This window comes from Myotis myotis, unplaced genomic scaffold (genome assembly GCF_014108235.1).
Source record: "Myotis myotis isolate mMyoMyo1 unplaced genomic scaffold, mMyoMyo1.p scaffold_m19_p_2, whole genome shotgun sequence".
NCBI lineage: Eukaryota > Metazoa > Chordata > Mammalia > Chiroptera > Vespertilionidae > Myotis > Myotis myotis.
The window spans coordinates 160,844,245-160,856,701 of record NW_023416324.1 but is presented as its reverse complement, the minus strand read 5'-3'; the positions used below and the strand labels follow the sequence as shown (position 1 = coordinate 160,856,701).

Here is a 12,457-nt window from a genome sequence, read left to right as displayed (position 1 = left end):
GGGAGCTAAATTCTGTTACTCTAAAGAGAGATCTGAGAGGATTTTGTTCACTGCCCGGAAGGACCGGTTCATCACTTATCCATTCATTCAACAAATATTTATGAGCATCTCCCATGAGCTAGCTCAGTCTAGCATACCATGTTAAAGCACGCCATTGTCTATACAATGTTAGCTAACATTAGTTACTAGAGGGAAGGCGCTGTATCCAAAAATGCTGCTTGAACATGGATGTGGGTGTGCACACATGCACAAGTGTAATACTGTGATACCCATTAATCAGACTGGGCAATATAATCAACACCCAACCCCCCGGAAATAAGTTGCCCTACACAGTCAGAAACTGCTAGTCTAAAGCCTCACATTAAAGAAAACCTTAGAGACACTGTTTATGGAAGACCATCAGCTTTCCAGTTACAGCCACACATGATGACAAAACATGCATGAAAGAACACAATTCTGGCAACCAACTTCTGCTTAATCAAGGAGACAGCTTAATCCTTCAACCCATAAATTCATTAACTTGACATTTCTAAGAATGCCTGACACTTTTACAAACACTAACACAATTTCCCCAAAATTCTACAATATAGATGTTGTCGTTAATATTCCCATTTTTCAGTTTAACAAACTGAGGGTCAGTTTGAGGGTAAATCATTTATTCAAGTGTACTTAGAAAGTAATGGAGCCGAAACTTAAACCTTGGTTTGTAAGTCATGGACTCAGGCATTTTCTAAAAAATAAAACTTAATTATTGGTAGTATAGCTTGTGCATTAACACCTAGTTTCTTCTTATAGTTAGCATCATATGTCAGTTGGAATCTTGTTTTAATTCATGTAAGTATAAATTATCTCTAAGCCTCTAACACAGTGGTTCTCAACCTTCCTAATGCCGCGACCCTTTAATACAGTTCCTCATGTTGTGGTGACCCCCAATTTCATTGTTACAAATTGAACATAATTAAAGCATAGTGATTCATCACAACAACAATATGTAATTATATAGTGTTTTCCGATGGTCTTAGGAGACCCCTGTGAAAGGGTCGTTGGACCCCCAAAGGGGTCGTGACCCACAGATTGAGAACCGCTGCTCTAACAATTCTTCTTTTTTTTTTTAAATATATTTTATTGATTTTTTACAGAGAAGAAGGGAGAGGGATAGAGAGTTAGAAACATCGATGAGAGAGAAACATCCATCAGCTGCCTCCTGCACACCCCCCATTGGGGATGTGCCCGCAACCAAGGTACATGCCCTTGACTGGAATCGAACCTGGGACCCTTGAGTCCGCAGGCCGACGCTCTATCCACTGAACCAAACCGGTTAGGGCTAACAATTCTTAATTGGGCTTTTCTCAGCTCCTGGTGATCACATACCACCTGTTCCTATCTGTCCTAAAATGTTTGTGGGAGAATAAAAATTAATTGTCTTGGTATGAAAACTAACATTTAAGAGGCACTTTCTTCATGCCAGGCACTATGATAGCATCTCACTGAACCCCTACAGCAACTTTCTGAGTTGGTGCTACTGTTATCACCACCATCCCCTTCTATAATGGAAGAAAGGAGCACAGAGAGGTTAAGAACTGGCCTGAGGTCACACTGATAAGGGGGATTCACACCTGTGGTCTCCTTTCCCCTTCCCCGGGGCTATGATTTCCACCCGTTCCAAGTTCTGGCTCTCTTCCTAACATTCTCATCTCATCTCAAGTCGGGGCTCCCGCTGGCCTGTTTCTCAATGCTAGGGAGAGACTGCTTTTCACATGTGCTGGTTCGGTTTCCTCCATCTTTGATTTCTCCTCGATAAGAGCCCTGCTCTGTGCAGCTCTCTGCTTCCAGCTGGTACTGACCTCCTGGCACACCTGAGCCCGTTCCCGATGGAGATGAACGCACACTGGGGTAGGCAGCAGGGCTTCCCCAGCACCATCTTTTCCGTCAGCAGTTTGATCTCATTCTCATCAAAACCTCTTAAAGGAGCCAAAGCTTTTTAAAAATAACACTAAACATTTTGTTAAACCAATGGCTTTTCCTTACAATGCAATGTCTGGATTTGTGTCACATGACCAGGAAATTTAAATGGCATTAATATTTTATGGTGGACTGTCTTAAGGTCAAGTTAATCTGAGGAATAAAACGGAACTTTCCCTTCCCTTTCCACTAACTGCAAGTGCTGCACCGGCTCTCCCCACAGACAGCCCACAAAGGGAGCTGTCCTCAGGACAGGTGCTGTAGCTCCAGATGCTGAGAGGCGTGGGAGGAGGAAAGAACGCTTACAGAGCACCTACTGTGCACCAGTCATTATGCCGTGTGTTTTACAGGTATAAGATGAATAATAAGTCCACAACAACCCCAGCAGAGAGGTCTTACCATGCCCATTTACAGATGGGGAAACCAGCTCAGAAAGGCCACCTCAGTCAGGCGGGGGTCACAGAGGTGGGGAGCCGCAGAACTGAGATGTGAGCCTGTGTGGGTTTGCCCCCAGCAGCTTGCTGCAGGGACCCTTCTCCTTGAGCACTGCTTCTCAGGGTTCTGTCGGCAGCCCTGTGAGGCAGGGCTTACCTTGTCTTTCCCTACGGTACTGAGCAAGAAATGAGATCCTGATACACAGATGTGCCCCACATGGCCCCGTGCTCCTGACTCCCAGCTGGGTCACAAACGTCCCTGGAAAAACAGCCTTTTCTTACTTTCATGGGCTGGCAACTGGCCTGTGTCATTCCCTCTTCTCTCCCTTCTTGCTCTCTGCGCACCTTGCTGCTGTGTCTTTCTGTTTCTATCTCTGTCTGTGTCTATGTGTGTATATCTTCCTTCCTCTGTCTCTCTTAAGCACACACACACACACACACACTCAGGAATACCTCGATCCAGCAGCCGGAGCAAGCGGAGATACCAGAGATACCACTGGTCCCAGAAGCGGTCCGTCATCCCACCCTGAACTCATCCTTCACAACCAGTCCCCTCAGCAGAGCCTCCTTCCACTAGCGCTGATTGAGGAGGCCGGAATTTCTTGACGTGGGGCTCGCACGCAGCCTGTTCTAAGCAAATGCCTGCCTGCGAAGACAACCACCAGTCCACCCACACAGAGGCTGACTGTGCCGGGAGCCCGTTTCACAGCAACAAAGGAACAAGAGCAGAATACCGCCGCCTGTGCAGATGAGCCTGCATGGGCCCAAGAGGAGGTCAGTGGTGGGGAGCTGAGGCAGGGAGGGCTTTCACAAAGAGGTTAGGCTAGAGGTGGTCTTAGGAAGGAATCCACCTTAAGAAGGAATCCAGTCAAGGTCAAGTCTTGAATTTAATTCCAGGATCTCCTGCTGCCCTGCCTTCGCCTGCCTCCCACGCCAGAGGCCAGTGACTCCCCTAACAGGATGAGGGAGGGGGAAGGAGTCAGGAGCTCAGCCATCCTGGACTCTGAAGCCAGCCCAGAAGACCCAGAGCCTCTCTGCCTTGCTCTGCGGAAACCACAGGCAGTCCCTGCCCAAGACTGCTAGACCCATGTGACCAGAAAACGGCCACAGACCCTTCTCCCCATGTCCCTTCATGGATCGATCCTGTTATAGTGGAGACAGCATAGGTCCTGGAGTCGCACAGGCACGGCTCATATCCTGCTACCACTTAATAGTTGCCGGCTTCGATCAAGTTACTTCAGCTCCCTAAGCTCCAGCTTCCTCTTCTAGGGACTGGGGAGAACGGCATTGGCCTCACAGAGCTCTTGTGAGGCTCCAAGGAAAGGAAGAATTTAGCTTTTCTGGAAGCGCTCTCGATAGACAGGAGCACTCACGTGTCTGTTCCCCCTTCCCCTCCAACCCCTCTTCCCTCTTGCCAGATTCTAGTTCTCACACATCCATACATCCCATGGTTTCCTACCTCCATGCCTTTGCTCCTGCTCTTCCTCCCAATGGCATATCCTCCCCCGCCCTCACTTCACCATGGTCAAATCCTCTGAATTTTCTAATGTCTAATTCAAATGCCACAGAATCCAGGAAGCCTTCATGGGTCTCCCCGCCTTTTTGCTGCATTTTACTTTCTCCTTTATATGGGACTCTGCGCCCTAACTTGAAGACAGGGTCCACTGGGTACTCATCACTGTATCCCCCAAAGTGCCTCACACAGTGCCTTGGACTTTGCCAGTGCTCAAGTATTGACTAACAGAACAAACAGCCAGGCAAATGAGTCTGGGTGCCCAGAAAAACATGATTTTGTTTTTGTCAGGGAAAAGGATGGGCCATGGGGACCTCAGCCCCTGGGCACTGCCTAAGGCCTAGAGGAGGATGACAGGGCATCATGCCCTGCTGGGGACCCATTTCACAGTGGACTACCCACCCAGGGCTGTGCCCTGGTGGCTGGGAGAACTGCTCACAGAAGTGAAACCCAGGGGACCTCAGGCCTGGGACAACCTTGTACCCCAAGCCTAACAACTACCCAGCAGCCACGTACACATTTATCACAGCTTTTGTTTCAGCCTAGACCCGTGGTCGGCAAACTGTGGCTCTCAAGCCACATGCGGCTCTTTGGCCCCTTGAGAGTGGCTCTTCCTAAGCCTTAGGAGTACCCTAATTAAGTTAATAACAATGTACCTACCTATATAGTTTAAGTTTAAAAAATTTGGCTCTCAAAAAAAATGTCAATCGTTGTACTATTGATATTGGCTCTGTTGACTAATGAGTTTGCCGACCACTGGCCTAGACCATGCCAGCAATATTGCCTCACTGTCCTAATGGAAACGGTGGTTTCCCAGGCCTCCTGGTCTCCTCCAGGCAGCTGACAGTAGCAGACCTCTCCCAGCCTCAGCTCTTCCTGGGGTCTAGGCCTCTAATATGAGACAGACGGCAGACTCTGACAGAATCCAGACTGGGAGGAGGCAGGTTAGGGGTAGGAGCTGGAAGGGAGAGGAGAGAGTGAGGAGAGCCAGTCTCCACTGGCCTGCCCTGCCCCCGCACCACCATCGACTGTATCACTGCTCCTTCTTAAAAGGCAGCATTGGGACTGAGCAGACACCACTGCTCAAAAGCTACCTCTCAGGCTTTGTGAGTATTATTTTGTTACTAGAGGCCCAGTGCATGAAATTTGTGCCCTCGGGGGGGGGGGGGCTCCCTCAGCCCGGCCTGTGCCCTCTCTCAATCTGGGAGCCCTCAGGGGGAGTGGGCCTAAGCCAGTAGTTGGACATCCTTAGTGCTGCCTCAGAGGCGGGAGACGCTCCCACCACCGCCACTGTGCTCACCAGCCATGAGTCCAACTTCTGGCTGAGCAGTGCTCCCCCTGTGGGAGCTCACTGACCACCAGGGGGCAGTTCCTGCCTTGAGCGTCTGCCCACTGGTGGTCAGTGCGCATCATAGCGACCAGTAGTTCCACTGTTCTGTCGATTTGCATATTAGCCTTTTATTATGTAGGAGAACCTTAACTGCACAAGCCTCCACAGTTTAGTTAATACAGACTCCTCTCTCTCCAGACAGAAGTGCAGGACCCATAGCCTCCCCCTTCCTTCATGAATAACCAAATCATGCAGGTGTGACTAGGACTGTTTAGCTCACAAAGTACTTTCACAGCCCTCAGTTTGGGGCCTCTTAACAGCCCTGAAAGGCCTGTTGGATGGGAATCACTTTCCCCAGTGACCAGAGAGAAAACCCATGTTCCAGGAGGTTAAATAATTGCTTATGGCCAAATGCCTGGTAGGTGGCTGGGCTGAGAAAGAAGTATGTGCCATCTGTCTCCTCCCAGAGAGAGTTCCTGGGCCCTGAGTTGTCCTCTGAGGGCCTGAGACCTCTTTCACAGAGTGATGGAAGCCCACACCACAGGGCAGCATCTCCTGGGCAGTACAGACATGCCATGGGCACAGGCTGAGTACAGAGCCTGCATGTGGCCACTTACTAACAGCCTGTCATGTTTTTCTCTGACCCTGACTTGTGGCTACCCCGAGGGAGAGCATCTCCAAATAAGAATGCCTTTTCTAACACAACTTGGGGGAAACCTGACATGGGAGGGACGTGGATCCCACCATGCAGGAGACAAAGACAGGACAGCCTGTGGGAAGGGTGTCTGACTGTGAGACAGAAAGCCCCAGTGGCTGTGGACACTGTGAGCTGCAGTACTCTGACCGTGCTCAGACTACTATTCCACAGCCCGTTTTTGGGCCCGCGAGAGAGAAGCTGTTCCCTTCCTTCTGGTAATCAAGGGCAAAATATCCCACACAGCCTCACTGTCAAAGACAGGAAGAGAATAAAGATGTTAAAGAGCAGTTTTGGTGCAAGCACTTCCCTCACAAACTACGAACCTAAGAACTTAAGCATACCTGTTGGGTCAGATGCAGGAATTTTATTAAAGATTGGCTTCAACCCATCCAGCTGGGCTCCTTGGAGCTCCCCAGCCCACCCCTGCTCTCCCCATCTCCTACAGAGCCTCATAAGCCTTACTTTAAATACAGCCCCTCTAGAAGTTGAATAAATGTTCCACGAGACTGTCAGAGTTGCAGTACAATTAGACAGGGTGGGAATATTGGCCAGGAAAAAATATTGGTTGTTGTTGTTTGTCTTAAACAATGCTTCTGCAGTGGTTCCTTCCTTCAGAGCAAGGCCATTGGCATGGTTCCTCCTGCCCACCCAGCTGACTACAGGGACGTGTTCTCCAGGGACAAGCAGCGTCTCCAGGCCAGCGGCAGCCTGTCCACTCTGTCCATCATGCCCATCCGGATGATCACCGGTTACTCCATGTCACAACATAGATGCGCTTCCTTTCCTTGGCTGTTCCTTCCTCTTATCTTGGCACTGTTCTTTCTCCCTCTCTCTACCCGCCGCAACGTGAAAACACTGTGTTCCTGATCAGATACAGCCAGCACTCATGTATGGAGCAGAAGGCAGGCAGCATGGAGGAAGGAGAGAACCAATCACATCCCAGATCATTCCCACTCATCTCCCCGGACAACAATGACCACTGCTCCTCCAGCAGTACTGGCCGCTCCTCCGACACATGGAGCTATCGAACCAGTAAAGGCCACACAGAAGGCAGCACGGTTGCTAGCGACGGCATGCCAGATGAAGACTGCCTGCCGAGATGATGTCTCCCCCAGCCCCACCCGAGGAGTGGGATCCACAGGCTGCCATTTTGCCCTGCAAGCTGTGCTTCAGTTGCAACATGAAGCAAACACTCCAGCAGACGCCATCCTCAGCCACCTCCCACACCAACTTCTGTCCCCTTAGCGATTAGCGCCCAAGTGGCCAAGTGAGGACTGTGGCAACACATTCACAGCCATACCATCCGTGGGATGGATGGGCACCTGCCAGCCTCTCCATTGAAAGCCTAGTGTCCCCAGGTAAACAGGCTCCCTAGGTCCACACCTGAGGACAGCACCTAAGGCAAGTATCACCTATCACACTGAAATTCAAGTCCACTCTCCCAAGAGGCCTTTTCCAAGCTAATCTCATTCATTCTCTATCTCAGGGGTTCTCAAAGTTTAATGGACAGCAGAATCACCTTAAAGGGTTGGTTACCCATACAGATCACTAGGCCTCACTCCCAGGCCTGCATTTTTAACAAACTCCCCAGATGATTCTGAAACGGTGATCTCTACCTACCTGCTTCTGTCCCTGCTCTCTTCTGTTAAACACAGCACTGACTTTAATCATTTAACTATTCTGGTTGAATTCTAGAGTGTACCCCATTTCACCCACACACCCTAAGAGTCCAGGAGAGAGGGGGATTCTGAGTCCTGAATCAAACTAGAGCAGTGGTTCTCAACCTGCGGGTCGCGACTCCTTTGGGGGTCAAACGACCCTTTCACAGGACCATCAGAAAACACACATATAATTACATATTGTTTTTGTGATTAATCACTATGCTTTAATTATGTTCAATTTGTAACAATGAAATTGGGGGTCACCACAACATGAGGAACTATATTAAAGGGTCGCGGCATTAGGAAGGTTGAGAACCACTGGACTAGAGCCTCCTAGATAGTAAAGGGAGGTCCCGCCTCCCCTCCAGACCCAGTAGAGGGTCTCTCATGGAGGGCTGAAGAAGCTGCCAGCCCAGAGGCTGAGAAGTCAGCCTCATCTCTCCACAGGCTTCAGAAAGTGTTCATTCCACCGTGGCCTCACCGCACATCTGTACAATGGCTTTAAATGTCACCTCAAATATCAGGTCAGGCAGCAGGAGGGAAAGGCGAAAGCTAATTAGCCTGCCTTGCCCTGCTTTTGTATCACCTTCATCCATGCTCACCTCCGACCTCTGCTGAGATCTTTAACTCTCCATTGGCCGAGGGAGCCCCAGCCCATGAAGACTTCACACAACTATGCCCTGCCCTGGGCTCTAAACCAAGTTGATAAATGTGGAAACATCTCTCTGGCCCCTCCCCGGAGCATTTATAGCCCCCCCTACCCCCACCAGTCAGCTTGATAGACCCCCATGTTGCTCTGAATCTCCAAACAGCACGCGACCCCAACACCCCTCCCCAGGCCCCAAGAGTCAGGCTCTTCCCCTCTTTCTCTGCTTTGTGTGTGTGTGTTTTTTCTGTTAACCCTCACCTGGGGATACTTTTTATTCCATTGATTTTTAGAGAGAGTGGAAGGGAGAGGGAAAGACAGAGAGAGAAACATCAATGTGTCTCATCACAATTGGTTGCCTCCCACAGGACCAGGGGCTGGGATCCAGCCTGCAATCAAGGTACATGCCCTTGACTGGAGTCGAACCCAAGACCCTTCAGTCCATGGGCTGAGGCTCTAAACACTGAGCAACCAGCTAGGGCCTTTCTCTGCCTTTTCAAAGCTTACCCATCCTGGGCCCATGAGATTATTATAATAATCTCATCCCCTCTAAGGGTTTCATGATGACAGCTTAACATTTAGGCCCTCGGGGAACATTTACACTTTGGCAAAAAGAATTGCCTTAGGTCAAAGGAAGGAGAGTGGAAGTCCAGGCCTTGGAAACAAGCAATGGTAGGGAGGATACTGGGGATTGAAAGGAGGGTCAATGACTCCCTTCCCTAAGCCTTCAGAAGCATTTGCCTGTCAGGCCATCCTAATGAAGGCAACTCGCAGGAGCCCCTCCACCTTTACTGACTCACTCCCGTGACCACCCATTTCCTACTCAGTACATGACCACTGGCAGGCTGCCTCCTCCGAAGGACCTAAATTATAAAGTAGTTCTTGAAGGAAAAAAGCTAATAAGTAGTTGGAGAGGATACCTCTCAACCTAACCCAAGAGGCCTAGGTAGTCCAGAGAATTCATTATTGCCTCCTGGGTTTTCCTCACAACCGGGAAGGTGGCACCTTCGTCCTACCTCCACTGCGAGTGGTACCTCCAGCCATCAGGGGAGATGATGTGACTCGAAGACACAAGGACCCCTCAAGCCTTGGGGCTTCACCCCTGAGGTGTGATTTCTCTTAAGTGTTTCTCCCATCTCTCAATTCCCACAGTTCATCCACAGAGAATCAGGAAAACTTAAGATGTCCGTAGCACCCATGAAACCTCCTACCTCACCAAGCACACGAGATCCCTGCTGTAGAGAATTCTCTCCCTGCCCCTTTCTTCTTACCATGCCCTTTCCATTTCCTCCAAAAACATTTCCAAATAATCCCCCTCAGCACACTGCCCTGTAAAACCAGGTTCCATAATGATGACCAGGGTTGGTAATAATGATTGGGAAGTTTAACAAGATCGAAAAGAACCCACTGGCCCTGGCTGGGTAGCTCAGTTGGTTGGAGCATTGTCCAGATACACCAAGGTTGCAGGTTCAATCGCTGGTCAGGGCACATACAAGAATTCACCAACTGGCCCAGCCTGTGTGACTCAGTAGTTGAGCATTGACCTATGAACCAGGAGGCCATGGTTTGATTCCCGGTCAGGGCACATGCCTGCATCATGGGCTCAATCCCCAGTGCAGGGCATGCTGGAGGCAACTGATCAATGATTCTCTCTCATCATTGATGTTTCTATCTCTCTCTCCCTCTCCCTTCCTCTATGAAATCAATAAAAATATATTTAAAAAATAATAATCAACCAATGAATGCATGAATAAGTGGAACAACAAATTGATGTTTTTCTCTCTTAAACACACACACACACACACACACACACACACACACACACATTAAATAAAAAATTTCTTAAAAGAGCCCACTGTACCACCAAAGAAATACTATATTTTGGTTAGCATATATTTAGAACTAAACATTTTTTCTATGTTCTGTTGGGGTTTCTTCCATCTTTGAAAAATGTCTAATTTGTGTGTGTTACATAGGCGAACACATTATGACTCACCTGAGTGCCCTGACCCCCTCACCTACACATACACAACAGGCTGTACATAGCCAATGTGAATCCTCTCTTCTTTGGCTCTTACTTTCAAAAAGTGAAGAATCATCCACCATGATCTCTTTACTTTGCAGCAAATAAATTCTGCTTATGGTTCTTAAAAACAACTGACTCTCATAAATTCTATAAATAATCTCTTTATAATCTCTTTATACTGTTAAGTTGAAGACTTCTAGCTGTTGGGAAAGAGTGTGAGCTTTGGAACAAGGCCAACTGGGTTCAAATCCCAAATCTTTCCCTAGCTAACTGAATAACTTTAGACAAACCACTTAACATCCCTAAATCTCAGTTTATTCATCTTTCAGTGAAGATAAAGCTGACATTATTAAACCTGAACAACGCTCATAAGGAAAAAACAAAATCCTATCTAATAAAGAGGGAATATGCTAATTGACTGTCCCATCCTCAAAGATGGTGGCATCCACAGCCAATAAGGAGGGAATATGCTAATTAACTGCCCCACCCTCAAAGATGGAGGCACCCACAGCCACAAGATGGTGGCGCCCAGTCCCCTCAGCCCCACTGGGGCACCTGCCTCCAGAGTCCCCCAGTCCTCTCAGCCCCCCAGCCGCCCAGGGCCACCCGAGGCTCAGGTAACCAGGGCCGGCCGAGGTTTGTGCTGCCGGCAGTGACAGCAGCAGAGGTGTGATGGGGCGTCACCTTCCCCTGATCGCCGGGTCACCTCCCACTCCTTAGGGCTCCCGGACTGTGAGAGGGGGCAGGCCGGGCTGAGGAACCCCCCGCCCTCCAGAGCATGAATTTTCATGCAACGGGCCTCTAGTAATATATATAAAATACTAAGCACTGTACCTAATACATAACAGGTGCTTAATAAAATTAGTGCATTCTCCCACAGTAGAAAGCAAGCTAATATCAGGTTGAAATTCTCAATTCATTGGACCTAAGTAGACAGCCAAACCAATAAAACACAGCATCAGTTCTGCCACTGAGGGCAGCTCTAAGCCAAGTGGCCCTTAGGAAAATTTCGTGACTGCAACTCCCCCAGCTTCTCTCTGACTTCAACCTGGGGCAGAGTCCTAGATCTTACTTGCCCTACTGCCCAACTCATCGGGCTCCCTCCCCCTGCCCTTATACAGGCTGGAAAGTTCTAAGAGAGACTCAGTTAGGAGAAATCCTTCAACTCTGTGCACATGAACCATGTAGATGACCCTTAGCACTGAGGAGAGGAGAAACTCCAGTGATTTGGCTGCCCTAAAAGTCCATCAATTCTGGCCTCACAGCATATACACAGGAAAGCTTAAAGATATCCATGTAAAACAATCAACTATAAAACTTCACAAAGAAAAACTTCCTTAGTCTTAGGGTGGGAAGGTTTTCTTAAGCAAGACACAAAGTTTGACATATTGGCTTGTATATGCATCTTTTTCCCCTCTGGAAGGATATACAAATCATCTAAGGAGAACAGATGCTGGACAACAGCAGTGAACGTAATACATTTCACAGTATATCTTTTTTTTTTAAATATATATTTTATTAATTTTTTACAGAGAGGAAGGTAGAAGGATAGAGAGTTAGAAACATCGATGAGAGAGAAACATCGATCAGCTGCCTCCTGCACATCTCCTACTGGGGATGTGCCCGCAACCCAGGTACATGCCCTTGACCAGAATCGAACCTGGGACCCTTCAGTCCACAGGCCGACGCTCTATCCACTGAGCCAAACCGGTTTCGGCACAGTGTATCTTTTTATAGCTTTTGAATTTTGACCTTTGGACTACATTACCTTTTTATTTTTATTTTTTCCTTTTCCTTTTTTATTGTTGACAGTATTACAAATGTCACCCATTTTCCCTTCTTTTGCCCCCCTCTACCCAGCCCCTGCCGCTCCCCAAGCCTTAGCTATGCATATATATTCTTTGGTTAATCTCTTTCTGTCCCTCCCCCCACCAATCCCCACCCCTCTGAGATCTGTTCATCTGTTCCATGCATCCATCCCTCTGGACCAATTTTGTTTGTCAGTTTATTTTGTTCATTAGATTCCACATATAAGTGAGATCATGTGATATTTGTCTTTCTCTGACTGGCTTATTTCACTTAGCATAATAATCTCCAGGCCCATCCATGCTGTCACAAAGGGTAAGAGTTCCTTCTTTTTTTATGGCTGCAGAGTATTCCATTGTGTAAATGTCCCACAGCTTTTTTT

General features: G+C 48.4%; 1 protein-coding gene across 19 annotated transcripts in view; it reads right to left on the bottom strand.

The window, feature by feature from the left end:
* The window catches only part of KALRN (kalirin RhoGEF kinase), a 656,959-nt gene that overhangs the window by 587,198 nt on the left and 57,304 nt on the right, over positions 1–12,457 (bottom strand). For 4 of the 19 annotated variants that reach the window (XM_036353023.1, XM_036353025.1, XM_036353034.1 and 1 more), the window contains exon 1: positions 2,850–2,916. The exons of 14 other annotated variants lie outside the window; for them this stretch is intronic. In XM_036353023.1, coding sequence (XP_036208916.1) covers positions 2,850–2,916 — 67 coding nt within the window. Of the gene's footprint in view, positions 1–2,849; positions 3,947–12,457 lie in introns of those variants that run through there. One more of the 19 variants, XM_036353022.1, reaches the window with a different exon arrangement.